General features: G+C 52.1%; 1 protein-coding gene across 4 annotated transcripts in view; it reads right to left on the bottom strand.

Moving 5' to 3' along the window:
• The window catches only part of Col18a1 (collagen type XVIII alpha 1 chain), a 106,436-nt gene that overhangs the window by 18,267 nt on the left and 60,785 nt on the right, over positions 1-27,384 (bottom strand). For all 4 annotated transcript variants that reach the window (XM_013113903.3, XM_021227510.2, XM_013113901.2 and 1 more), the window contains 16 exons: positions 22,866-23,410; positions 17,437-17,523; positions 15,448-15,504; positions 13,685-13,814; positions 8,290-8,366; positions 7,862-8,047; positions 6,937-6,963; positions 6,204-6,266; positions 6,023-6,100; positions 5,715-5,768; positions 5,393-5,551; positions 4,898-4,960; positions 3,784-3,810; positions 1,997-2,128; positions 1,031-1,093; positions 197-223 (listed from right to left, as the gene is read on the bottom strand). In XM_013113903.3, coding sequence (XP_012969357.1) covers positions 197-223; positions 1,031-1,093; positions 1,997-2,128; positions 3,784-3,810; positions 4,898-4,960; positions 5,393-5,551; positions 5,715-5,768; positions 6,023-6,100; positions 6,204-6,266; positions 6,937-6,963; positions 7,862-8,047; positions 8,290-8,366; positions 13,685-13,814; positions 15,448-15,504; positions 17,437-17,523; positions 22,866-23,410 — 1,775 coding nt within the window. The remainder of the gene's footprint in view (positions 1-196; positions 224-1,030; positions 1,094-1,996; positions 2,129-3,783; positions 3,811-4,897; positions 4,961-5,392; positions 5,552-5,714; positions 5,769-6,022; positions 6,101-6,203; positions 6,267-6,936; positions 6,964-7,861; positions 8,048-8,289; positions 8,367-13,684; positions 13,815-15,447; positions 15,505-17,436; positions 17,524-22,865; positions 23,411-27,384) is intronic.

Genomic DNA, 27,384 nt, shown 5'->3' with positions numbered 1-27,384 from the left:
GATGTGTGAAGCCAGGAATCTTAATTCCTGGGGCTTTGGAAAGATAGGCCAAGACCCCACTAACGCTCAGTGCACAAGAAGGGCCACGTGGCTGTGTTTTCATGAAGCCGCCTGCTGTGTTTTGCAAACTTCCATGCTGAACTGGTAATGTATTATCTTGCTAGGCAGGTTTCCAAGGAAGGCCTCCCTCACTCACCTTGAGTCCTGGCAACCCCGGAGGTCCCTGTCGGAATAAAGGAAGCAAGTGTTGGTGACCTGGATCTGCTTTGTCCCATGCTGATCAGCCCTTTCCAAACCTCATGGCTCCAGTGAGAACAAAAACTGTGGCATGACCCAAGCTCTGAGCAGAGCCCTCCATTGTAAAAGCTATTTCCAGGAGAGTTCTTTCTGTTGTCCTTATAATCCGTCTACATTTGAAATTGCTTTAAAATAAAGCTATATACTGAAGAAAAATTGCAAAGGATAACAACAACAATAACAAACCTACCGTCATGGTAGCATCTGCCAGCGGTGGCCCCAGAGACTAGAGGTCACCCTGGTGTCCTCCAGGGCCAAGGCTGGGACACAATGCTACTCCTCAGGGAAGGGCAGTACCCTTCAGGAAAAGTGGGTACCCTGGGCAAGGCCATAGTGTGCATGCCTGCACACAGCTGCCGTGATAGGCCTGCCATTTGGGGACTTTGGGACTTCAGCTCTTTGCAGGCATAATCCAAACTACATACAGGTCAACAGAGAAAAGTGGGGGACTCCCCTATGCACCCCATTTACTCCAGTCTACTCTGGTCAAATATCTGTTACTCCCTCAAGTTGCAGTCAAGGAAGGAATCAGATAGGGAAGGGCTTATCTGCCTGTCACCCCCACCCCCTAAGCTCCCCTCCCCCTGGACAGCTTGTGATGAGGTCTTTCTGGGGTGGAGGGTACTATGGCTCACATTCCCACCCTGCTTGCCAGCTCTTTGCCCTGTATGAGGCTCTCCCAAGGATACCACCGACCCGAGATCCTCCTCTGATCCCAGCTCATGGGCAATACCTGCAGCCCTTCGGAGCTTCGGGCTGTTGACCAGAAGGGTATTCCAGAGCCTTCCATATCATCCTAAGGGAAAAGAGAAGGGCTGCTTAGTCTCTGATTTTTTATTAAGGCGGAGCCTTCCCTGAGGCCAGGAAAGTGGAGATGGGGGAAAGGAAGGTGGATGATTGACAGCAGAGCTTGGGTCATGTGGGGGAGCGGTGATCGAACCCTGGTGTGTGCAAAGATTACACAGCAGGTTTTCAGCTGCTCATAGTGGAGGAGCTGGGGATAGCAGGGGACAGATACTGGGACATCTGAGCGTAAACCCTATGCTTTGAGTGCACTGATAGTGGAGGAGCTGGGGATAGCAGGGGACAGATACTAGGACATCTGAGCGTAAACCCTGTGCTTTGAGTGCACTGAGGCCAATTCAGCATTGAGCTAACCCATCCAGCCACTTGGGGATCAGAAGTGGGGGGCCCAAAGATGGGAGCAGGAGAAACCCACATTGATGGGGATGTCCTTCTCTATATATGTTTCTCCTATTGGTTGATGAATAAAACACTGGCCAGTAGCCAGGCAGGAAGGACAGGTGGGGCTACTGGACCAGGAGAAGGCTGGGGAGAGGAAGGCAGAGAGGAGGCACGGAGATGCGCCATGCTGTCCAAGGAGTAACATGCCGGATTACGGGTAAACCGCAGGCTCGTGGCAATACATAGATTAATAGAAATGGGCTAATAATTAAGACGGAACTAGCCGATATGAAGCCGTGGCCATTGGCCAATAGTTTTATAATTAATGTAGTGGCTGTGTGTTTATTTGGGGCATAGCGGCTGTGGGACCAGGAGACAGAGACCTCCATCTACATCCACATGGTGACAGGAGCTGGGCCCTGCAAGGTCTGCTCAGGCTATGAGCTGCCTGGAGGGAAGGCAGCTGTGGGGTATAGGGTATAGCCAGGCTTTCTGGGGGGCCACATTGACTCACGAATCCAGCGGCAAATCCCGGGCCTGGTGGTCCCGGGGGTCCCGGAGGTCCTGGGGGTCCAGTTGGCCCAGGAGGTCCAGCCATGCCAGTCTTCCCAGGTACACCGACAGGCCCAAGGTCTCCTTTGCTCCCCTGCACAGACAGGACAAGCTCACCCACCGTTCTTGGCTCTGGGCTTCGGCAAAGCTACACGAAACCCCAATGAGCATGTACTTCCTTATGATGCTTTTCCAAACATCTGAAAACGCTGGGGTAAATCACATTCCACAAAGGCATACAGGCAATTCACCGACTTAAAGCAACAGGGTCACATGATAGTCACAGGCTCACAAGCCTGACATCGTGGCTTTGGCCACAACGCCAGCTTCACCAGGCAGGCTGTACGATGGCCTGGAACCTTGGGTCCCAACTCTCTGACAGTTGGGGACAGAGATAGCAAGATCAAGCAGGTAAGGAGGAAGGACAGGTCACTGGAAGGTACAGGGAGAGAAAGGTTCAGGGTGAGTCTTCAGGGGGCCCTGTAGCCACCAAGTGCTTGGACTAACATAGACACGGGTGTTACTATGACTTGTGAGTTTGAAGAACCTCGGGAACAGAAGCAAGCACGTGTGTCTAGGACATGTCTAGGGACCTGAGGGACCAGATCAAGGAAGCAGACTGAGGCAGGAACTTGGAGCTCAGGTAGGAAGCTCTTGGTTCAGAGGGCCCTACTCTAAGCCCTGAAGTTGGACCTGGTGGGCCAGCATGCCCCAGGGACCCCGCTGGTAGCCCAGTCACTTCTTGAAGTGAAAACAGAGACGACCCATTCTCTCCTGGGCTGCTGAGAGGCACACGGGACACCATGAGAAATGCCCTGAACCCAGCTGAAATACAAACAGCCTCGCTTGGCATGAACCTTCCTATAAAGGGTCTAGCAGGGTTCCAAGACAGCCGGGGCTACAGGAGATGCTACCTTTGGACTTCTTTGGGTATGAGGATGTAGGCATCTATGTAGGTATGGTATCTCCAGCTATGGATGTAGCTACTCAATTTCAGGTGAGTACCTAGTACAGCTGTCCACTCTGTAACCTCAGTAAAAATACTTCATTTATTTATCCTCGAAGACTCTGTGTGTGTAAACACAGACATAAGTACACGTATGGACAGGGACAGGAGTACAGACAACCAGCGTCTTGTGCAGATATGCATCTAGGGTAAAGAAACAAGTGTGTGTGCACATTTACATACTTGGCCCACATCAGCCCAACTCCTTCTGAGGTGTTTATCTACCCTCTGATGCCCATGTTGCTCTCTTCTCTCTCCCCACTGGATTTTTCTATTAGCCCAGCTCTTTCTTTGAATACCAGCCAGGATACCTATCAGAACACAGGAGGGTCAGCATGGCATTGCCTGTACAGCAATAGGTGAGATGTTGGGAGTGCCACTAGGGCTCATGATGAATTGGGCAACTCTGATCCTGAGTCATCTGATTGAGGTACCCCAGGAATTCCCAGGACGTCTTCCCTTGTACCTGCCTACTGGGAGCTCATTTCTAAACCCAACACCTCTGATTTCGTTACATTAGCAGAACAGAACTGAGTTCATACACACGTGTGTGTACACACACACACACACACACACACACACACACACACACGCACGCACGCACGCACGCACGCACGTCACCTGCCCACAAATATACACACACAGACAGACTATGCATTCACTGGCTGGGATGACCCCTACACCCTGCCTGGGTACTTTTATTAAACAGGGAGTTCTGAAATGAAATGAACATTGGTTCGTACCTTGGGTCCTGGGATGCCCACCTCGCCCTGTGGGGAAAAAAGGACAGGATTACACTAAATTCAGACATAGTGTAGCAATCAGAGAAAAACAAACCAACAGCCCTGTTGTGGTAGGTTCTTTTCCTGACAGGTCCTGCCGCCCTTCTCAGCCCCAAATAAGCACACAAACACCATATTAATTATAAAACTGTTGGCCAGGGGCTAAGGCTCTTTATTGGCCAGCTCTGTCTTAATTATTAACCCATAACTACTAATCTATGTAATTTCACGTGGTCTTGGCTTACCAGAGAATGACCGGGCCTGTTACTCCTTTGGCGGGCTCCCTCTGCCTACCTTTCCCAGAATTCTCCTCCTCTCCTAGTCCCATCTATCTTCCTTCCTCATTGGCCAAACAGTGTTTTATTCATCAGCCAATAAGAGAAACATATATACAGAAGGACATCCCCCATCACAGCCCACTACCCTCAAAGGATACTGTCTTTTGTTAATGCTGACTCTAGTGTTCTCTTGGCCTGTTCCTGCTCCCTCCCTTGTCTCTTAGGGATGCTAACCCCTGGGAAGCTCATCTGGGAATGGGACCCAGGAGAGCCCAAGGCCATAGCATCTAAGTCCACCGTTCCCATGAATGCCTCTCAGAATACCTCCCGAGCAGGGGAGCCCTTTGAGGACCTTTGGCTGCTCAGCATCAATGATGGGGCCTTCCTCATCCCATTCCCAGGAAGTGCTGGGAGCAGCTCTCCAGATGGCCTCCTTCACAACTGGCCTTTCCCTGCCAGCAGCACGAGACCACAGCAGAGCATGCCCAGCAGCGGCTGGGCTGCCTCTGAAGACTTCTACCAATTCAACCACCTGAAATAACCCTTTCAGACCAAATGAAGCGCCGACTGCTAAGCCGCTAGCCCACCTTTAGTGGTAAGAATCATATAGAGACCCTGACTTGAACTTGAGCTCTGCTGGCCCCAGCACTAAGACTCTTGGCTAAGCTGAATATGCAGGCTGTGTCCACGCCTCACCCGATGGCATGCACTCTCCATAGCCCCCAAGCATGCAGCGTTCACTACCCGCTGGCTACAGGTGCGTGCTGAGTTACATCCACCTATAGGAGCTGACTTACGACATTGCCTTTCTGGCCAGCCTCTCCTGGTGGGCCCACTTTGCCGGGAGGACCTGGAGGTCCCTGGGGGACAGAAGAACAAAGAGATGGGCTGGAACAGGACCCACGGTGAGCAGACAACAGCTGGTACCCAGACTTCCTAAGAGCCAGGATGTAAACTGCCTCCCCACAAGGTGCACGCAAGACTCAGAAGGCACAGTGTAGAGCCACTGTCTGGGTTCTTTTTCTGAACTGCGGGTTGTGCTGGGGACGCTCATGTGTCCATTCAGCGTAGAATGGTTAAATGTGTGTCTCAGAGTCAACTAGTGGGCCAGCATCCCTAGAACCAGAGGGTAGCCTACCCCCACCCCCATCCTGAGGGCGTCCCAAAATGGGAAGAGCCTCCCCCTTGAGGCATGGAGAAGGGAGTCCTGAGGTAGATCCAGCAAGAGACCCACATGATGCTCCCCTACCCCATCCCTAGTCAAGACAGGAAGAGGAGGCAGCAGAACTTACCGGGGGACCAGGAAATCCGGGAGGCCCTTCCTTCCCGGGAACGCCAGGAAGGCCCGCTGGTCCTGGAGCGTAGGAGCTGTTGACCCCAAAGCGCCCTGGCTCACCAGGCAGTCCTGGGACACCAGGGGGTCCCGGGGGGCCAGGGAAGCCTCGTGGGCCCTGGACATGAGAGACACAGGTCCATCATAGAATACATAGCCATGCTGGACAATGATCGCATCCCCAGCTAGTCTTATCCCACCCCCAAGGGTCCCCACTGATTTCCCAGACATCACGCTCTACATGTGCCCAGTGACAGGGGGTGTGGGGTGTAGCCACTCACTCTGAGGCTCTCCAGATCTCCACTGAAACCGGATCCTTCCATGTCAATGAAGGTCTGGGGGTGAAGACAAAAGAAGCCACCACACGACATAGTCATCACCCTGGACACCAGATAGCACCACCCAGCTGTCCCCTAGCCCCTCAAAGATGCCTGAGATGGGAGGTGGGACATTATGCTTTGCCCCATGGCCTGACCACCATCCCGAGCCTGCAGTAGAAACCCATGCTCTTGGGCCAACACTATCAGAAGCCAGTTCCAAGGGCTGAGAACTGGGACCTGGTGTGGAGGAGGCCCAGGATGGAACTTACCAGTTTGTCCTGTCTGAAGGAGGGTCCTGGTGGCCCTGGAGGTCCTGGAGGTCCTCGTGCTCCGACACCAGGATCTCCCTGGGACATAAGACAAACCTGTCACACTGAGGAGACATGGTCCCCACTTTCAGTCGGGAGCTGGGACAGGAAACGGGTTATGCCCTGGTCTGCACACACTTACCTTCTCACCCTTGGGGCCCACGTCTCCTGGGGTCCCTGGAAAGCCTTGAGGCCCAGCGTCACCCTGGAAGACAAGCGTAGTGGGTAGCATCTCTCTTCCTCACACACTGAGTCTTGAGCCCCAAATGCTTCTCCTTCCAGAGAGGGGGGCAGAGGGGAGCCAAGCCCTTCAGGGCTTCATGGAGGCCTAGTAAGCCAGGAGAGGCCATGACACCAAGGGGACTCCAGAGAAAAGCCAGGATTTAAAAGTGGCACCACTGGCGATGGGCGGCACTGACTGGTAGACAGCACGCACTCTCTTCATCAACTATGGGGACCACAGACCTCTTCGGCAGAGCGCTGAGTCTACTGCGTGAGTACGGGATGCACATGCGTCTAAGCCAACTTGATGACACACACCTAGGCTCAGGGAAACCTCCACTTATGACTGAGCTCGGACTGTGTGCAGTTTCCGTGTGGCTCTATCAGGTACAAAGAGCTCCCTGTAGCCACTCCGGCAGCATGGAGGACCCCGGTCTCAGCACCCCAGCCCCACCCCCCTCTAGAGATCAGGAGACAACACTTGGTGGCTTTGGTGTCACACTGTGCCTCCATTTAGCCACCTGCAGGTAGAGTGAGGCTGCCTCGCTACAGTGTCCTCTCTGGGAAACCGTCGCCCCGTGTTGTATGCAGATGATCAGCGGATCCTATGGAAACGCGGTATGGTGTCTGGTGCAGAGAAAGAGCCAACTTACCGGCCTCCCATCTTCACCAGGGTCACCCTGTAGAGTGAAGAGAAGACACTATGAATGCCAACAGCCCCACCGCCACTGTACAAGACTGGACACAGAAACCGCTGACAGTATGGTGGTTAACATTAGCGTACCCCTACTGTGCTTGAGAGACCAAAAAGCAAACAAATGCCTCTAACGTGTAAACCTAGCACCCACTCCCCCCTCCCTCGGATGCTAAAGAGTATTTAGTTGTTCTGTTTTTTGAGACAGGGTTTCTTTGTGCAACCCTGGCTGTCCTGGAACTAAATCTGTAGACCAGACTGGCCTCGAACTCACAGAGATCCACCTGCCTCTGTTTCCCGAGCCTGGGCTGAAAACTATTCTTAATGGACTGATCTTGTAAAATTTGCTGTTCCAGTTAAGATAGGTCACAAGACCAACTGCTATCTCAGCTTTTGTAACCAGACTTGCTCAGTCTGCGCAATGTTAAAGACAACTGCAAGGTATACATGTTAAAATTAGACCCTGCCCACACATACACAGAACACAAGTAATCCTGTGGGTTTGACTTTATAAGCCTTGGACTAATATGACTAGATGCAGCATCTCAGGCATGTCCTCAGCTGCAGTCCTGCTGCCACGGGTATCCGGCACCACTATTTAATAAAGCTTCCTTTTATTAAAACTTATTCATGGTCATGGTGAACGTCTGAGTGACCTCAGACCCACAACAGACAGCACTTGTGCAATAGTGCTTAGATCCAGGGTTGGCTTGGGTGTGCCTGGCTTCCATGCTCCAACCACCTTCTGGTTCCACTGCACAGCAGAAGGCTGGTGGAAATCCCAGTCCAAGGATGTTACTGCTCTGGTCCCAGCCAACTCTCCCACCAGCCCCAGTCAGAGACCTCAGCTCCAGCCCAGATCACAAGGGGAGGTCACCACTCACCGGTTCACCGTCCCTTCCTGGAGCGCCATCCTTCCCTGGTGGTCCCTGAGGTCCTGGGGGTCCTTGTGCTCCAGGGACAGGTTGTGCAATGGGGCTCTGTATCACTGGGCCTGCAGGACCCTGGGGACCAGCTGGGCCAGGTAGGCCCCGCGCACCTGGCTCCCCCTTTTGTCCCTTCAGACCTCCCTAGGGACAAAGAGGATATAGGCTGTCACAACCTGCATACAAATTCACCTCACACTGCTGCTACATTCTCCTGGGACTGAATCTCAGAGAGGACTCCAGGGGGTATGGAGGGAGGGTTCATGGTGGGGAGAGATAAGGGCTGGGTGTAGAAGCACAGGGAGTGTGGGCCGAGGGCTTTCTGTAAAGTCACAGTGAGAAGCGTGGAAGCCACTTGGGATAAGGGCATGGGGAGGTGGCCTCACCTTTATCAAGCCACCTCCGTGGTTCTGGACACTCTCGTCCCGTGCACGGCTTGAATCTGTGCCAGGAAGGGTCTCCGCTGGGAAGAGGTAGAGAGGACTAGGTCAAGCTCCGAGCAGCCCCGGGCTCTCGGCTTTACTGCCCAAGCTTTGTTTCTCCGCCCATCAAGATCCCAGGGATGAGGCTATGAGAATGGCCCCTTGCCATTCCACCCACCCAAAGCCCCGAGGACAGGGGCCATGGGAATGGTGGGTGGGAACGGCCATCTAGCATGGGCAACAGGAGAAAAGAACCAAAGTCACCACAGACAGCCATCTAAAGCAAGTCCAGCGACAACCGAAACCTTCAAGAAGATTCCTGGGTTTGTTTTAACACCTCACCATGGAAACTCCCTCGCCCCACTTTCTCCTCTTCCAGCATGCACTTTGGAAAGCAGGAAACCAACAGTAATTCTGCGAGATGACCCCAGATGTTCACCTAGACCCCACTGTCCACATTGTGCCTCTGACACACAAAGCCGTATGTGACAGACATGTGCACACACAGTCTGTGAATGCACACACACACACACAGGCACGCACACATGCCATCTCCTCTGCTGACATTTGTGGCATCCGTTATGACCTCGGTCCTGAATACCTCGGTGTTGTCCAAGGACAAGGTTGTCCTTCACAAGTTGGCCATATTCAGGGATCCATAAAGGAGTGGTGAACCTGATACATGGCCCACACTCAGCTCTCCCCTGGCTTCTTCTCTGGGAACAGTAACCACGGAGATGCCAACCCAGGGATCTCCTGCTGTGTTGGTTTCATGTCTTTCATACGTACCCAACATACAAGTGCCGCCGGAGCCAAAATTCAGCTTTGAGCTCAGAGTGGTTCTTACAGATGTGTACAAACAAGAAACACTTAAAGAGACAGAAAATGCCACAGAAACCTGGGTGACCCCAAGCTTGGAATAGAAGTCTGCCAACTCCACCAGCCGTCATTCCTTCCTCTGCCAATCCCTCATCCCGGGTATCCGCTATGGTTTAGGAGTCTGTCTTCACTGGAACCACATCTAATTGTCTGCTGTGCCATGCCCTCGTGATTAATAAGACACTTGTGGGGTGACGCCTGGAGGTGGATCCTAACAACATCTCACTAGCAGCAGACAGCATAAAATTCGTCATGTCAACATGTCACATCTCTTAGAGGCCAACAGAGGGCTCTAATTCTTGAGCACTATTTAGAGGCATCTAGTGCCCCTTGGCTGGGGCACGGAGGCCCCATCTTGGGTTAGAATTGATGCTGGCATAGCTATTCCTGGCTGAGCTCAGTGCCTGGCGGGATTGAGGATCTGCAGCCACAAATGAGGATTGGACAAAGTAGTGGACTCCCCCATCCCACCCCCATGAGCTACCTCTTACTAATTCTCAGGGTTCTAGGGACTGCCACTCCTAGCCTATGAGTCCGATATCGGTCTCTGAGGGATGGTCTCTGCCCATACCCTGTCATGGGCTCATCATCTGCTTAGTAAGGAGTAAGCCAGGTATCTGGTCAGGATGACGCAGCAGCCCCCATCCACCACAGTCAAACTGCCCCCACTGCAGGAGCCAACTGCCGTGTTTGACCACAAGAGGGCAGCATGAGCTCTCCCTGCAGCAGCGAGGCATTCCTAGAACTTCAGGTTCTGCAAACCTAAAAGTACTGCCTCAGGGGCCATTTAAAACTACACAAACATGGTTAAGAGAAATCAAACAAGACCCAAACAAAAGGCAAGGATGGGTCTCAAGAGTCATTACTTTTCCCCATCAAAACTCCAGCTCCAGCTGGTTTTTTCTTCTCCGTGGATCTGTGGAAGTCCACAATTCAGGTGAACACGGAAACCCCGAGGCTGTAATGCGCATGGCAGACGGAGCTACCTGGTAAGGATGAGGTGGAAGCAGAGTGTGCAGCCAAGACAGGCAGGGAGAGCCACGGCTCACACAGATGGGCAGAGATTCATGGTTCAGAGAGGCAGATGGCCAGGGTACAGAGAGATGGGCGTGGAGATCTACGGCACAGAACAGACTCAGGTGTGGGAGGGAGGCTGCCTTCCCACACCCCAGAGCCAGTTCAGCGAGGGACAGAACAGGTGGGGAGAGAGTTTCTAAAGAATTCAAGTAGGCCTTTGGGTCCCCTTGGACAGAGCCTCAGGTGACCCTAGAAGTGAGATTTTTGAATTTCAGCATAAAATAGTGTAAGGAAAAGGCCCGGCCAAAGAAACACATCCTGAGCAGAGCCAAGGAAACGCATTTGGTCCTGTAACCAGAACCAAAGAAATGCACCCTGACCCTGAAACCAGTGCCAAAGAAACACACTTTGGTCCTGGAATCAGAGCCAGTGGAAGAAATACACCCTGGCCCTAAAATTGGAGCCAAAAGGCTAAAAAGGACCAGAGAAAGAAACACACTTTGGCCCTGAAACCAGAGCCAAATCTGATCCCAAACCTGTGCAGAAAACCAACCAATCCTTGAGCAGGAGATCTAGCCATTCTGAGCTCAGGGACTGAAATCTGACCAATCCCCTCCCTGGAAAACTCACCCCTAAGAAGCCCTATATAAAACGCTATGTCTGTTCAGCTTCTGGCTGTTCTTGCTGGCTGCCCTCTGCACTCTCCTGGATTCTTCCCTCCCAATAAATCTCTTGAATGAGGTTTGGGTGAAACCTTCTTTCATTGGAGCAGAGACGACCCTGAGTGGAGCAGAGTGGAGCAGGGCTGTAACACTTTTCGCTGGGGAAACCTTCCCCTAGCTAACTGAAGTTGTTACACTCCCTCTGGGGGGAATGGAGCTGAGCTGTAACAACTTCACCAGGGAAACCTCCTCCTGTCCCAGCAGAGCTGATATTCTGGGGAAGCCTTTCCCTAAAGCAAGACTGTAAGCTGCAATGCTTACTGTGACCTGTGGTATTCCTTGACTCCCAAGTGTCAGAATACCTTTCCATCTGAGCTGTAACACTCAGTATTCTTTGGCTCCCGAGTGCCAGGATCTATCCCTGTCCATCCCATCCAGTCAGCTGAAATGCTTACAATTAGAAAGTTGGGTTTTTCTAATGATGCTGTTTTAAGGAAATGAGGTTGGACATTGAGGCTCACACCTGTAATCCTAGCACTTGAGAAGCAAAGATAGGAGAGATAGGAGGGTTACAAGTTCAAGACCAGCTTGACATGCTCGCATATACATACACACAATCACACACATGTATATGGAGATATTGCGATCTATACCTATAGATATAGATGTTGTATCTTTATATTTATAATATATATCTATATAAATATAATAAGTATATACTCATATCTTCAGATGGTAGGGTATGAGAAAGGGAATCAGGCAATGGTGGTGTTGTATGCTTTTAAAGGGAGGGGAGGAGAGAGAGAAAGAGAAAGAGAGAGAGAGCATATAAAGAAGACAATGATTTGTCTAAATCCAGAATACATAAAGAAGTCTCAAAATTCAACAATAAGAAACCATACAGTCCATTAAAATTCGGCATAAAGGTCTACTAGACATATACTGAGACATAAGGCCCTGAAAAGATGCTGGTTACCATGGTAACACAAACAAGAGCAAGAGGCCACCTCACATCCACAGCACAGTCACGTCTAATGACCTCACTGGGGTGAGGTACAGAGACTCCCACACACTGGGGTGGGTGGCAAACAGACAAACCACTTACAAATGGTTCTGCAGTGGCTGAGACAGAAGACCCAGAACAACTTTCTCTGAAACCACCTCAAGCTGGGCATAGTGCATACACCCAACTCCAGGTCCTCAAGCTGGGCATAATGTGTACACCTGTCGCTAGGTCCTCAAGCTGGGCATAGTGTGTACACCTGTCGCTAGGTCCTCAAGCTGGGCATAATGCATATGCCTGTCACTAGGTCCTCAAGCTGGGCATAGTGCATACACCCAACTCTAGGTCCTCAAGCTGGGCATAGTGTGTACACCTGTCGCAAGGTCCTCAAGCTGGGCATAGTGTGTACACCTGTCTCTAGGTCCTCAAGCTGGGCATAATGCATACATGCATCACTAGATCTTCAAGCTGGGCATAGTGTATACAGCCATCACTAGGTAAATGGGCAAATACATTATGGCCTGTCCACACTGACTGGCTACAATGTGAATGCCATTTATAAAAGGGACACAGTGCCAAGCAAACCCAGATGATACTTACCTTTTCTTAAAACAGCATCTTTAGAAAAACCCCACATGTGAAGTTCTGGGAAAGGACAACTATTGTCTGTGGTGACAGAGGCAGAGCAATGGGTTGGGGATGGGGCTGTCCAGGGGAACCTGGCAGAGTTGGGGTCTTCTTTTCTTGTCTTCCCTGGGATCCCAGAACACAGACAGATGGGAGTCAAGGGAGAGCTCACCTCAAGGCCCATGGGCTCACACAGGCCAGGTGGGATGCAAGTCTCCACTCATGAACCAGGAAGTGGCTACTTTCCAGCCTTGCTTGACTTGTGGGTTAACAAATGAAGGCACCCATAGCTGGTGACCAGTGGAAATCTAGACCCTGTATGTCACAGCTATGAGTACTTGAGTCCTGTCTTCATCAGGAGGAACCATACATAGCCTGTTCTCCCCAGAGCCTGTGGAAGCCCTAGGGACTCCCAGAGACCATTCATAGGCCCCATCGTGTTTCAATCCCATTGAGCTGGAAGGAGGTATTTACACTGTTATGTTACCATGTTTATAACCCAGCACCACAGAGAACATCCCAAGACACACAATTCATATTTGACATGTCTCAGGCATTCCCTGCCCTGTCTCCTGCAGACCAGGAGCCTCATGCATGTCTACAAGACAGTGGTTTCAATGAGAGACATCCAACCCTGTCTGCTGACCTATGGCACAGCCTGGACTAAGGATGTATTCTCCCTTACGTCACTCAGCACTTGGACCAGTCCAAACTCCCCTAGCAACCCTGATGGCCCTGAACCAGGAGATGGTTCATCTGAAAAGATTCCTACACACGACAGACAAGGACGATACAGAGAAAGAGCCTGATGGGACGATGAAGGACATGTCACAACTGCCTCATTCAGAATTCTGGGGACCAGCCAGGAGCCTGCCTGAACAGGACCTTCTTAGAAGGCAAATGGATGCAGATGGGGACAGTACTGGTCCTGATGTAGGTCTCATGCAACACACACACACACAAACTCATACACATATACATGCAACATACACACACACAAACTCACACACACATACACACAATACATGCAACACACACACACTCACGCACATATACACACATACACATTCACACACACACATACATACACTCACACACACTCATGCACGCACACACACACACCCTACATATACATTCACACACACACAGAGTACATCTAGAAAAGTTTTACCTCCTATAGAATCTACCGTGGTTTCTTCTTCCGTTTCTTCTGTTCTAGAATCCTCTGTGGTACTGCCTCCAGCCAGGGGTGGGGAAGTGACGGGTGGTGGCTGGGGGAGACTGGGAGCTAGAGATGTATCCTGCAAGAGGAGAGTGGGAAGCCAGGCTGTGTTATTCAGCAGGGCAACTATGCCGGGCATGTATTTACTGTCTGGCTTTGGGGTTTACAGCTAATGAAATGGAATGCTTTACAGGGTTTTGAGGAAGATAAGAAAAAGCTGTCACTCTAGCTGTAATGAATTCCCAGGACTTTCTGTAGAGCTATTTGCTGAAGGCTTTCATTAGCCTGGAGGTTTGGGTCAGACACCTCAATAGTCCTTAACCTAAAACTTGACGTTGCCAGAGGACCAGGGACAATGAGCTTTGCCAGGCCTAGCACAGATACTTCCTGTGGCTACAGAACATCAGAGATGCCTAAAGTGGGGTCCCCTGGTGCCACAGTAGGGTGTTGGGTCATGATAGAGACTTCTCCCTCGGTTCCAGCCCAAGCACTGGCCCAGCATTGACTTCTCATTGTTCTAATGGAGGCAGCTGGTCCTACCCTGCAGATCCTCTGCCTGTATCCAGTTTCAAATGCTCAGCCAGGGGACTTTGTGGCATCTTATATTCCCAATGACATCCTATCAGTGACAGTGTAGTCCAGGTAGATGGGCCCTGGGGAATACCTTGGCTGGGGTAGTCCTGGGACTTGAACAAGGGCTCCCCTGGACACTCTTGATGCCACTGTCACACCAGACATCACAGACCAGGGTGGGCATGGGACACCAGAGGTCCACAACTTTGGTCCTCTGAAGGGAAGCTTCCACATGGACCCTCAGATTGGCCAGGCCCTTCGAGGAGTCCCTCACAGTTGTCTGTGACAGCGAGGCCAGGCTCCTAACTGGAGTGAGCAGGTCACAAGGAAGGATGAGTGCTCACGCTAGTTACTAGCAACCTCTGGCCTACAGACAAGGCAGTACTGGTGTGGTATGGCACTCATAGGCACATCTGTATTTCCAGCATCTGCCACGTCCAGGGTACCCTGCGTAGAAGCAGAAGTTTGCAAATCTAAGCTACATCTGTGTGGAGAAGGGCATATGGCCATCAAGGGATACAGAATGCAGTCCCAGATGGCTGTGTCTCCTGTCCCTAAAACCTTCCTGTCCCTGCCCCAGTTCACATATCAAGGAGTCCTCAACACCTCTTCTAGGAGTGCTGGTCATCCTTGAGATACTTAGCAACCTGCAGTCTTCTTGTCCCTGACACCCAAGGTCCACTTTAAAGACAGATTCTGCAAACTAGATTCTGGGGCACAGAGGGGCTCGGAGAGGGTCACTCAAACATCCTTTGCATATCTGGAGTCCCTCTGAGTTCTTGGGACCCTGGACTGGAAAAAGCATGCAATGTGACTTTCCAGAAACTTCCCCACAATGCCACGTGTCTTGACCTCATGTTAGACACACAAACCAGTTATGGTCCATACCAGCCAACAGCATCAACAAAATTCTGGGTCTCTTGTGATGAGAAAGCTCTCCAGAGAAGAGCTTCTTGCTCAAGGCAAGAGGTGGTGGAGCCAGAGGGGGAATACAAGGCCAGCCTCAGACTGGTCCCTCCCTGCTGGGCGTGTACCTGCATGACAGGGACGACTGGGATGTTGTACACACTAGGCACAGACCGTATCTGCCCCTCCCCTGACTGAACCAGGGAATGGCCTCACCATACACAGACACTCACCTCCTCCCTGTGTGGCTTGCTACTTTCTTCAAAGCCACTTCCAAAGTCCCCAGACGCCTGCAGGATGGGAGAGAAATGAGGAAGAAGTCAGGACCAGAGGCCCCATGACGGGGCAGCAACTGGACAGCAAATGAGATTCCTGCTGGGTTGAAATCAGCCAGACTTGCAGCTCAGGCAAGCCAGGATGGCCCACCCTCCAGAAGATTGTAGATCAGGCCTGTGTACTCCGGTCCTGTGACATGGCTGCCCTGTCCTAGGGTGCCATCCCTAGGGGACAGGCAAAGCAGGTGGGAAGTTGTCCTAAGCAGCTCCAGTCCAGGCTGACACTGAAGAAACCTATGTGGAGTATAGGTACATCATAATCCTGTCCCCACCCATCATCTGCCTGGATTGGCTGCCTTCATGCTCTCCCTTCCCTACAGCCTCCAGGAGCTCTGGGGAAACCAGGGGCCAGCCTTTCCTCCTACTAAGGTAGATGACTTAATATAAGCCCAGAGGAGAAATACTACCTGGGCCCATAGAGCCCATAGTGACACCTTGATGTCAACATGGCCCAGGTGGGATGGACATGCAGACACCCAGAACAGGCAGCATCTGGGAAGCTCACTAGTGGCATCCTCAGGAGTGAATGCTACCCATCCACAAGAGGCTGGTACTAGATGGGAGCCAGTCACATTTCTGATTTCTCTTCTGGAAAAAAGTAATAGCTGCTGTGGAATATTATTTTAAAATGTGTTACACTTGTTTATGCTGTGGAACATTTGTATTGACGATGCACAGATGTGTTGCATTCTTTGGCGTTGCATTTGTCTAACTCTGTGAAGCTGTGTTACTGTGCCTGCCTAGAACACTGATGGTCTAATAAAGAGCCGAACGATCAATAGCGAGGCAGGAGGAAGGATAAGCAGGAGAAATCTGGGAGAAAGAGGAGCAAGAGAACAAGGAGAGGACACTAGGGGGCAGCCACACGGCCACACGGTCACACGGCCAGCCATGGAAGAAGAGTAAGATTACAGAAGTAAGAAAAGGAAAAAGCCCAGAGAAAAAAGGTAGATTGGATAATTTAAGGTAAGAAAATATAGCTAGAAATAAGCCAAGCTAGGGCTGCCCATTTATAAGTAACAATATGCCTCAGTTTTGATTTCTTTGGGAGCTGGGTGGCAGGCCCCCAAAAGAGCCAAGGGGTTAAAAAACAACAGCAACATCTTGGCATTCCCATGTGGGGATAGAATAAAAGAAAATCCAACAACAAATACCTTCGAAGTAAAATATAAAAACAGGAGTGTAAGGTAGACATATTCCACACAGTCAGTCTCTGCCCCAGGAGAATTGGTGATTGCAGTGTTGTCATGTGCTATCTCCATTGGGACCGCCCACCCCCAATCCTGTCCTCGGGTAACAAGTGGGTTGTTTTTCTCAGGTGTCATGGTATTGTGCACGCGCGCACACACACACACACACACACACACACACACACACACACATAAACAACAGAGGCACAAGGAGACGCAGCGCATACAGACCACACTGCATGCATCCCGCACGTACAAAAGATGCCCAGCACACAGAATACACACGGAGACACAGACACCGCACAGCTCACATACCACACATACAACAGATGCACTGCACACAGAGACAACATATACATAACAGAAGACCAAACGAAGAAAAAGGTACATGCACAGCAAACAGAGAAAACCACATAGTCAGAGATCACACATACCACACAGCAGACACACACAGCCCGTCAAGAGACACACTATCACACAACATGTGCCCTTTCCACGGTGTGACCCCTATATCACGCTGTGTTACTGTGGGTTGGTCTCTGACATTTACGCTTCCCAGGTTGTTTGAAGAGGAAAGTTAAGGCAGGGGTGGTGTCTGGACACAGGTACCCGACTGACATCTTTTGCTTTTTCCCAGCGTGTCACTTTGGAGCCCTTGCTCACAGGAGGGAGACCTCCCACCAACACAGTCACTCACCCTGTCTTCATCATCGCCGTCTTCATCCGAGCAGAGCACAGGGCTCACCCGGGGGTTTTGTCGTACCTTCAGCTCTGAGATCTTCCCCTGGATGGAGGCAGACGGTTATTAGTTTGAAAATGAAATGTTGCTCAGTGGATCGGGTGTTTGGCCACCCGGTTGCCAGCTGGTGGCACTGTTTGGGAAGGCTGTGGAATCTGGAGGAGGCTCACTGGTGGCACTGTTTGGGAAGGCTGTGGAATCTGGAGGAGGCTCACTGAATTGGGTTTCTGCCCTGACATTTCACAGCCCCATTCTCCTTCCTGACTGCGATGTGCCCAGCTGCCTCGGGTCTCCACCTCTGTGCTCTCCCTCACAGTTACAGACTATTGAGTCTCAAACTACAAAGCCAAAGTAAACACTTGTCTTCCTTTCTTAAGTGGTTTTGGTCAGATAATTGGTTACAAAAGCAGGGAGAGAAAGTAAGGCCCTGGGGATCTGGAGGCAGGTGGCCAGGCAAAGCCTCTGACTCATGCTGGCCCCCAGCCTAGCCTGATGCTACCAAGGAACCCCCTTTGGTCAACAGGACTAAGAAGCAGACTCATTCAATGACTTTCAAGTTGTGGCAGTTTCTGAGGCAAGCCAAGGGAGGCCGTGAGGATCAGATGCACCCCACAACAAACATGCCCCCCACACTGCACCTCATGCTTCCTGTCTAGATTGCTGGTTCTTAAGGCAGGCTCCGGGGTGTCTGTCTGAGGGCACCCTGAAAGCTTCTATTATGCTAATTTCAGTTTACCAAACAAAAGACCGCAATTCCTCTATTCCAAAGTGACTTTCTAACAACTCCTACCACAGCCAGGTCTGAGTGGATGGAGGTGGGCAGATTTCTGTGTGGCCTGATGGGAACTGCCTCCCTCTGGCTTCTCAGTCTGCTCGTGTGAACAATATCATCACTAAGGGAAGGGTGGGACTCTCTTAACGAAACTTGACCTGGAGACACTGAAATCTGATTTCCATACCAAATTCCACACGTCACAAAATAACTTGTTGATCATCCCAGCCATTTGGAAAGGTAACCATCATTCTAGCTTGGGAGCCTTGTGGGAACAGAGGATGGCCAGCCCATGCTATGTTGACAGATCAGGCCTCCTGTTTATTCTGGGCAATACCCTGAATGTTTTCATCAGCTGATACTCAATCGCACCTCCCTGTCCCCAACAAGGGACAAGTGGCAACTGACAGTCCCACCTCCACCCCCAGCCTGGTCCTAGCCTGACGTTAAGGAGATGTACACTTCCTACCAGCCCGCTTTCTGAGGTCAACACGGCATCTGGGGGCAGAAAGGACACCTGAAGAAGCCCACTCAGAGTGGCTGCAGTAGGTGCCAGGGTGACAGCTGAGAGCCCCCCAACTGGGTTTAAACACTAGAAAACTGCGTCCTAAGGACAGTGCTGGTGCCGGGGGCATTTCCGGTGGTCTCAGCAACGGACACATAGCATTCCCCACAGACGGGCTCGCTGCTGTGGACTGTGCCACACCCTCAGCCAGCAAGGCCGTCGGGCACCTGCATCCGGAGGAGGGCGGGCAGGGCTTACGTCCGCACGGAGTTCAGCTTAGTGTCCTGCCCCTGCGACCCGTCTGCCCCTGCCTGCAGTTTTCCCAGCAGCTAACGGGGACAGTGTCCGTTATACAAAAGCCAGAAAACCCACTGCAAATATTTAACGGACTTGGACCCAAAAGTTATGCAACCCGGACCTTGGAAACTGGGGGACTGTGAACATGTATAGGTAAGTGCCACGTGAAACTCTTCCTGCCACGCTGCCTGCTGGCCGACAGTGCTTCAGCCGTGGGGAAGTGACTAAAAGGACCAGTGTCATCAGGAGGCGCGCACACTGCTCCCCTGGACCTGCAGTACACCAGCTAGCTGGCACAGGTCAGAAGCCAAAGCTATGCTGTGGGGCTATGCTCTCACGGACTGTATCCTGGTTTCCCTGCGGCCTTCAGGGTGGCCTCTTTGCCCCACCCCCTCCCTCCCTCCCTCTCTCCCTCCCTCCCTCCCTCCATGACCAGCCTAGTTGCTGATGCTGTGACCCAGCCATGCTGCCTGCTCTGTTTGCTAATACCTCACTCACTCACACACACACACACACACACACACACACACACACACACACACACACACACACACACCGCTGCCCTCATACTCATTCCCCCACAATGCTTTAAGGACGTCTGGCTACAGGTCTCCACTCCTGAGACCAGGTCCCAACAGGCCACTTCATCGCAGCCAGCCTCCTTTGGCCTCTTCCCATGCCCAGGAAGGAAACGGCACAGGTGCTGTGGCAATGTACCCACCACAGGCTACTCTCATTTCAGATGCACAGGAGAGGTGTCAGCCGAGCTTTCTGCACGAGAACACTGAGCAGGAGCCGGTGGGACAGACTGCTGAAGAGCACCCCCAGAGATGGACGCAGAGTAGATTCATGAGTGCTCTGTTCTCTTTGACCAGGAGCAGGAAAACTGCTGCCGTCAGGTTCCGACCTCTGCTGCCTGCCCCACCCCTCGTACGGGAAGGCCTGTTCCGATATCACCCGTTGATGGCTGGGGCAACCTCACAGCGCCAGCACACACATCATCTATTGTGGAGCCACAGCGGCACCCTGAGGAAAATTCACAGCCTCAAGTCTAGATGAAGGAAATGAGCCTTGAGATGCTCACAGCTACATGAGAACACTGGGAAAGCTGTGCTTACAGCGTCTCTCCTGGGGACAAAGACACCAGGGACGGGGGAGATGCTGGGGTTGAAAGAGAACCAGAAAAGGAACCCTAAGCCAAGAAGATGCGTGATGCATGCGTGAGCGTGTGCACGCACATACACACACACACACACACACACACACACACACACACACACACACACACACACGCACGCGCACACACACCAGAGCTGGGCTGGGTCCAGTGGAGTACTGGCCCAGCATGTGGGAGGTCCTAGATTGAATCCTGTCTAGCACCCCACACTGGGAAAGAAAGACAAAACAAAAACAAACAAACAAACAAAGGGAATGAGAAGAAGTAGAGGCACCTCTAGCAGGAAAAATAGTCAAGAGGAATTATAACTACAGGACCCACAAAATAATGAACAGAACACCCATACTGAAATACAGCCGGAGGCCATGCTTTAGGAAAACTGATAATCAGAACGATGCTCAAGACCAAACTCAAAGGGACAGACAGGAAGACCAACGACAGCACTGTGAGGACTGTGACCCAGCAAGGACCAGGACTGGGCGGCTGGAGGCACAGGCCGGCTCTCCCTGGCAGTGTGCGGGTGCAGGTGGGGTAGAGCACCCTCACTGGGGATGACTCACAGGAAGCCTACCTCTCCATCCCACTGGCTTCGGGGGCTCTGGCTCCCCAGTTCCCTGGCTCCCTGACTCCCAGAGCTCTGGGCTAGCTTCGGTCATGCCATGAATCGCATGACATAGTGACTCCTCCCCCAAAGACCTCAGTGCCAACTCTGCAACCCAACTTGTGGGAAATCCAACTGTCTTCTATTCTGCCACCGGCGTACCTCCCTCGCTCCAGCTGGGGTATGATTTAAATGGAAAGGATCCCAAGACCCAGCCCACAGGAGCAGGCAAGGTCAGACTGCTGAGGTCAGCTGGGGGTGGGTACCCATGGTCTGCAAAGACCAGCACAGGTCCTGGAATGCTCTCTGCCTCCATCCTCCAACCATCAAAGAGTTTTCATATATCAAACGTTGCGGATTTTTTTTCCTCCGGACCCAAATTAGCCAAATAAACACTTTAAATGCCCCAAAGTTGTTATTAAGTGAAAAGACAAATGACGGGCTGGGAAATAAAATTTGTACATACACAGTCAGAGATAAGTTTCTTTCAAATATAAAGAGCTGTATAAATCAATAAGAATGGCTGAATTCCCCACCAAAACCCAAAGCAATAAATAAATAAATAAATAAATAAATAAATAAATAAATAAATAAATGGATAAATGGATAAATGGAAAGGTCTGCATTCACAAACACACCAGGAAATGAAGATGTCCAGACACAGCTTGTCTGCATATCCAATCGGCACACCTTTTACACAGCCTGGCAAGGCCCAAACAGTGATGAGGCCATCCCACCCAGGGTGGCTATGCCCCTCCATCGGCACTGCCGGGTTTATCAGTGCCCTTGGCAGTCTCATGCTCACTATTCCTCACCCAACTTTTCTAGGGAAGTAGGAGATGTACCCAGCCGTGGAAGGTCCGCCACCCCTTTGGAAAGTGATGGGAACACACAGCACCAATATCCCCCACTCTGGAAACTGTGACGCTCAGCTTTCTGGTAATCGCGTTTGAAGATCAGAAGGAAAACACACAGGGGCCCAGTTTGGTGCCAAAGTCCAGGCAGCTCTTGAACCCCGTGGGTTAAAAGTTCCTGCCAGAGGTAGAAGGTCAGCTTCCAGAGCTGTGGACACAGGACTAGAACAACTTACAACAGGAGGCCCTTGTCTGGGTCATAATTGAGAGTCTGTCCCCTGGGGACATGTCCTTCCCTGCACACACAGGGACCCCTGTCTGGGTTGGGCAGGGGCGTCCAGCTGCTAAAGGCTGGAGTACTGAATTCAGGAGCCATGAGTCAGTGCCAGCTGAGGGTCCCCACGCACTTGTTCCCAAGAGGCTGGGCTCCCAGCTGGGATCTCAGGAAGGGTGCCCTCCTACGAGAAAGAAGGCCCAGAAGGGAGGGACTTTCCTAGTGAACATGGGAGAGAGCCACAAGTCTGTCACTGTCGCCCAGTGAGTCCGGAGCAAGTCTTCGTTAAAATATTAAACAGTCGAGAATGGTTGACCTAAGCAGGTCAGTTGGTGAAGTCTCAGTCCCCATTGCCAGCAGGGTGCTCCCTCAGCTGTGGGCGCAGCCAGAAAGACCCTAAGGGTGGCTGGCTTTAAACGAGTAATTTTTGTTGTTTTGAGACAGATTCTCAAGTGGAACTCTAGATCGTTCGCCCTCCAAACTCCAAGATGGGATTACAGGTGTATGTCCCCAAGCCTGTCTTTTCCACAAGATGCCAAAGCACTTGTTTTTCAGGTGTAGTAGCTGAGCTTGGTCTAACCCACACACTCTCCTAGTCTAAGCTTGGTGTCTCTAGCTTACCACAGGCCCCAGCTCATACCTGAGAAGAGGGTCTGGATCAACTCAGGATGGCCTCCAGCAGTCATCTTATGGACCCTGGGATCTCAGAGAACTCACAAAATCCCAGTGTGATGCTTCCAGGGTACCAAAGGATTAAGAGTTGGGGGAGCAGATGCCACTCCCGTCACAAGAGGGGAAGTGTGGGCTACCGTCCCAGGCTGTGGCATCAACTGGAGGAACCTACTTTCCCTGGTTCCCACGGCCCCCTCCTCCCCTGGATCAGCACACAGCGGGGCAGCATAGTTACCTGGAACTTGTCAGGGTCAGCAGCTCCAGCCTGACCCACAAAGAGGCCAGAGCCATGCTCCAGCTCGAGACCCTGTGGGGACCTCGCAAACGGCACTCTCTGGAACTCCTCACAGTCTACGTAGAGAGTCACAGAACCTCCATCTACGCTGAGCACAAAGTGTGTCCACTGGCCAACAAATGCAGGTAGGTGGAAGCTGGCACCTGTCTGAGTCTGGGTGGCACCAGGCTCCGTGTAGAGCAGTGAGATGTTTTGGTGCCCATTCTGCACCCCTGAGAGCTTCACGCCCAGTGAGACCACCTTCTGCACAGTGTCTGTGATGGCGAACAGGACGCCTGCAGCCTTTGTGGCCGGCTGGATATGAAACAGGAGAGAAAAGTCACGGAAGAAGAGTCTGGGGAAGTGGTGCTGGGCCGTCTGGCTACTGCTGGAGTCCCGTCCAAAGATGTAGACTGGCCCGACGTGAGGGTCGTCGATTTGTGTGATCTGCTGGGGTAGAGGGTCCCCGAGGAGCTGTGGCAGCCCCACCTCCTCAGCAACATTCTCTGCAAAGAGAAGGACATCCGGTGAGGAGGCTGCGCAGGAACAGACAAGGTCACAGACAAGGTCACAGCGGCATCTGCCCTGGGAGACACAGGCCATGAACCCGCCCCTTATCTAGATCTATGTGGCCCTCTCTTTGGGCCTCTCCTTGCCTCCGTGGGGTCACAGGCCAAAGCAAATATCCCAAAATGGGAATGAGGAGCTGGGGCACGGAGTCCCCCACTGTGACTCTGCAGGAGGAACACAGACATGGAGTAAGACCAAAGAGAGAGGAGGCGGCACACGGTACTCCTGCCTGAAGCTCCACTTGCTCTGGGAGCCAGCTAGAGATAAATCCAGCCTGGGAGACTCCTATGGCCAGGCTCCAAAGTCGGATTCCCCAGGCTTCATCTGGTCATTACAGTTTCTAAGTTAACATCAGACTCTGGTTCCCCACAAGCCTGTTCCTCAGGATACATTACAGGGCAGGAAGACAGGACAGCTCTTCCTCTGTCATTTCTGCTCCCTGAAGTTTGTCATCACACTATGGGGGCAGAAGGCCACAGGGCATCTTGCGGCTGATGCCCTGCACAGACTCTCCCAGATTCACAACTCTTCTGAAGTGCCCCGGAGCAGACAGCGGCCCATTTCACTTACTCCGAGCACCATCTCAGGTCAGACACAGCTGTATGAGCCCTTCCTGTCATTAGGTGGCCACCAAGGCCACTCAGTGCACTCAAGCAGCATAGCATTACAAAGCCTGGAAGGGGTGCTCATGGCCAAGGGCTTTTATAGGAAGGGACAGATAGAGGCAGGTATACTTGGTAGGATGCAAGTGTGTAAAGACACCATGCCTCAGGTCAGACTCCGGCTGTAGGGCTGGAATGACAAGGTCCCTACAGAGTAGGAGATGGGAAATGCTGAACCCCCTTCACAGGACAAGCTGAGTCACCAAGCCCCTCGAGGACAAAGAACAACTTTGTGTGCTGTGTAGACAGCCTGACAGGCTGTAAGGGTGCCTGTAAACCTCACCCTGTCACATGCTCCTTAATCCCCGAGTGCCAACCAGACATGGTGCCGGCCAGGTGCAGAGTGGACACGGCTTGGTGGGGGCATGGCTTGCAAGAACTGAGTATCTGTTGCCCTCAAGCTGAGAGCAGAGAAGGCTGATGGGCTAGCCTTGGATAGCCAGCGATCATCCCAAGCAGCAGTTACCGTGTTCCCGCCTCACCAGGAATGCTGGGATTCGGAATCCACACTGAAGTTCCGAAGCCATGTCATGCATGCTGCCTGGGTATTGGAGATGAGGCCACTCTGCCCCTCCTCCTGGACAGCACAAATCCCTGGCGCCCCACTAGCCCAGCACGGAGGACACTACAGCTGCTGGCTTCCTGGGCTGGAAAGCACCAGTGTGTTCCACGATGACCCCCGGGACCTTAGAGACCTACAGCCAACTCTTCCCAAGTCCTTCCATTTCCTTTCTATGAAAGTCTTTTTGGCTCTGCTGAGAGGAGATGCCAAATGCCAGGGCAATAAGATCACTGGCTCTGTTCTCTGGTTACAGCATTGTGATGGGGGAAGGGCCTGGCTGTCTAGGCCAGAAGGCTCTGAGAGCAGAGGCCTTCTAGAGGACGGTGGCTCCTTTCCAAGTTGAGACTCCTTTAGTCACCCACCTGACCTCAGATCCACGAATGGGGGTCCTACCTGGTTAAAGCCACCCCCCTGAAGTGAGCAGGTACAGTTCTGCAAATCCTGTGTTTAAACATGCACACCCTTTAGCTACATGTAGAACCAATCGCAGCCAGCATCCCCCCACAAGCACAGACCAGGCCTGGCTCTGGAGGGAGAATGCCTGGTACTCCCACCTGACTGGACCAGGCTCCCGATGGCACAGGAGTCCCTGTCAGCCTTCCTCGCTGGGCTACAGCCAGCCCATTTCCAGACACTGGGCTTCCCAGCACCTTCACCGCCAACCTCACCAGCAGGGCCTGTTTAAAGAACGTTGAGGGCAGACGGTACAGCCCTTTGGCAAGGGCTAGGCTTCGACGAGGGCTCAGAATGTCATGAGAAAAAGACCCTTCACGGGGACCCTGGCAGGATGGGTCATCAGCACTAGGACAAGAGGGCTCTTCTAAGCAAGTGACAGTCCCTCCCCCAACAAGGCTCCTGGCCAACCCAGTCTGCTCACCCTGGAGAACAGCCTCCAACTAAGCCAGTTCCCCTCGGACTGCTCGGGGTACTTGACTCCTCTAATGCAATGGAGCAGACCCGTCATCCTATATGTGTCATGCTTCTGACAACCAGGGCCCCACTTCGTGACAACTGGCTCTCGCGGGGATGTGGCCTGGGAACTGATTGTGCATCCATCCCTGGGCTGGCCATTGGCTTTCCCCACACAAGCTCTGGGAGCTGCTGTGTACCTGTCTCTGCTCTGTCTGACCTCTCAACCCTGTAGAACTCAGGCTGAGGCAGCCCTGCTTCACCGAGCCCAGGCCTGGGTTCCCGGCGTGCATCTGGAGCTCCTAGAGCTCAGGGAGATGTCACTGTGAGGGATCTTCCAGTCCAGCACCAGAGGGGGAGCATGTCTGAGACGCCCAGCTGCCAACTAAGCAACTGCTATGGAACCTTCTGGAGAAGCTGATTCCTCAAACAAGCGTTTCCCTTAAGTCAGAGGGAATCCTGGCATCCCCTTCCTGCTTCTAACTTCTGGGGCCTATTCAGACACACACAGATGCAGCGGCTGCGTGGGGGACATGGGAGCCAAGGGTGCATGGTAACATCTGTGCTGGACCCACCCTGGTCACCTAGCAGATAGCTGCAAAACCCAGGGGTACGACTCCAACAAGTATTCCAGCATGAGACTGTCTAAACTGCTGTGGGGAAAGGCTCAAGGGAGTTATCAGAACTAAGCAACTGGCATAGAGAGTTCTATTACATCCACCTAGGCCCGGCTCCAATGAGCTGGGAGAGATGAGCTGCACCAGATTCAGTGTGGAATGGGGCCCTGGAGTGTAGTTTTGTGAAGCCTTGAATGGAGCCATTTTAAGAGATATTCAGAGTCCTTGTGGAATCGAGAAACTATAACCAATCCAGAGCAGGGAAAAGGCAAAAGTCAGGGGGGAGAAAAAAAACATGATCAGGTGGACCAGCAATCTGAATATACTATAAATTCTCAGGTGGAAGACAGGCTTGAGCTAGGTCAAAAACAAAGAGTCAAGCAAAACACACAGAACAGCACAGCAAAGAAAAAGCTGGTGAAAATTACACAGAAGGTCTGAGAGAATCCAGCAGGCAACGGTTACAAGGCAAGCATTGCAGCCACACCACTAGAACAGCTCGACCTTTGTCTGACCACGTGGGTACACATGTATCTGGCAATGGTGCCCTAGGCACACACAGAAAAGTGGGGTGTCTTGATGGCATCCCCTAAGCACCTTTTCCGTTAAAACTGAAACAGACAACCTCAGTGAGATGGATAGGGACTTAGGCTCCAAGGTGTTTATACAAAGCCCCACACACACTGTTTTGTAACCCAGTAGCAATTAGAAGAGTGCACACACCCAGGGTGGGCTACTTTACCCTAAATAATGGCCCCCAAAGATGTCTCTTGTAATGAACGCTACTCTACCCCATGAAGGACCACTACAGTGGGACTTGAGTTGTGTACCTTGAGATGGGGGTGAACCAGGTCTATCCACACATTCATGAATGTCCTTACTCCAGCTAGAGGCTCATGCGCAGGTGGGGAGGACTAACCACAGAAGCCTCTTGCCTTCTGGAATCAAGGCTAGTCACTGATAAGCAATGGTGTCTTCAGATTTGCCTTTTTGAGGAAAATGTTTCCAAGTGAGTTCCTGGAGGACTCTGAGAAACGGCAGAGCAGAGAGAACCAGGAGCGGCCTCTTTGGAGCAGACAAGTGTGCCACTAAATCCATCGATTATAGAATGCTGGGAATCTGGCAGCCACGAAAGGCCTGCTCCCCACTCCCTTCTCTGA

This window comes from Mesocricetus auratus, unplaced genomic scaffold (assembly GCF_017639785.1).
Source record: "Mesocricetus auratus isolate SY011 unplaced genomic scaffold, BCM_Maur_2.0 Super-Scaffold_100027, whole genome shotgun sequence".
In the NCBI taxonomy this organism is placed as follows: domain Eukaryota; kingdom Metazoa; phylum Chordata; class Mammalia; order Rodentia; family Cricetidae; genus Mesocricetus; species Mesocricetus auratus.
Note: the sequence above shows the minus strand (reverse complement) of the source record. Positions and strands in the feature narration are given on the sequence as shown.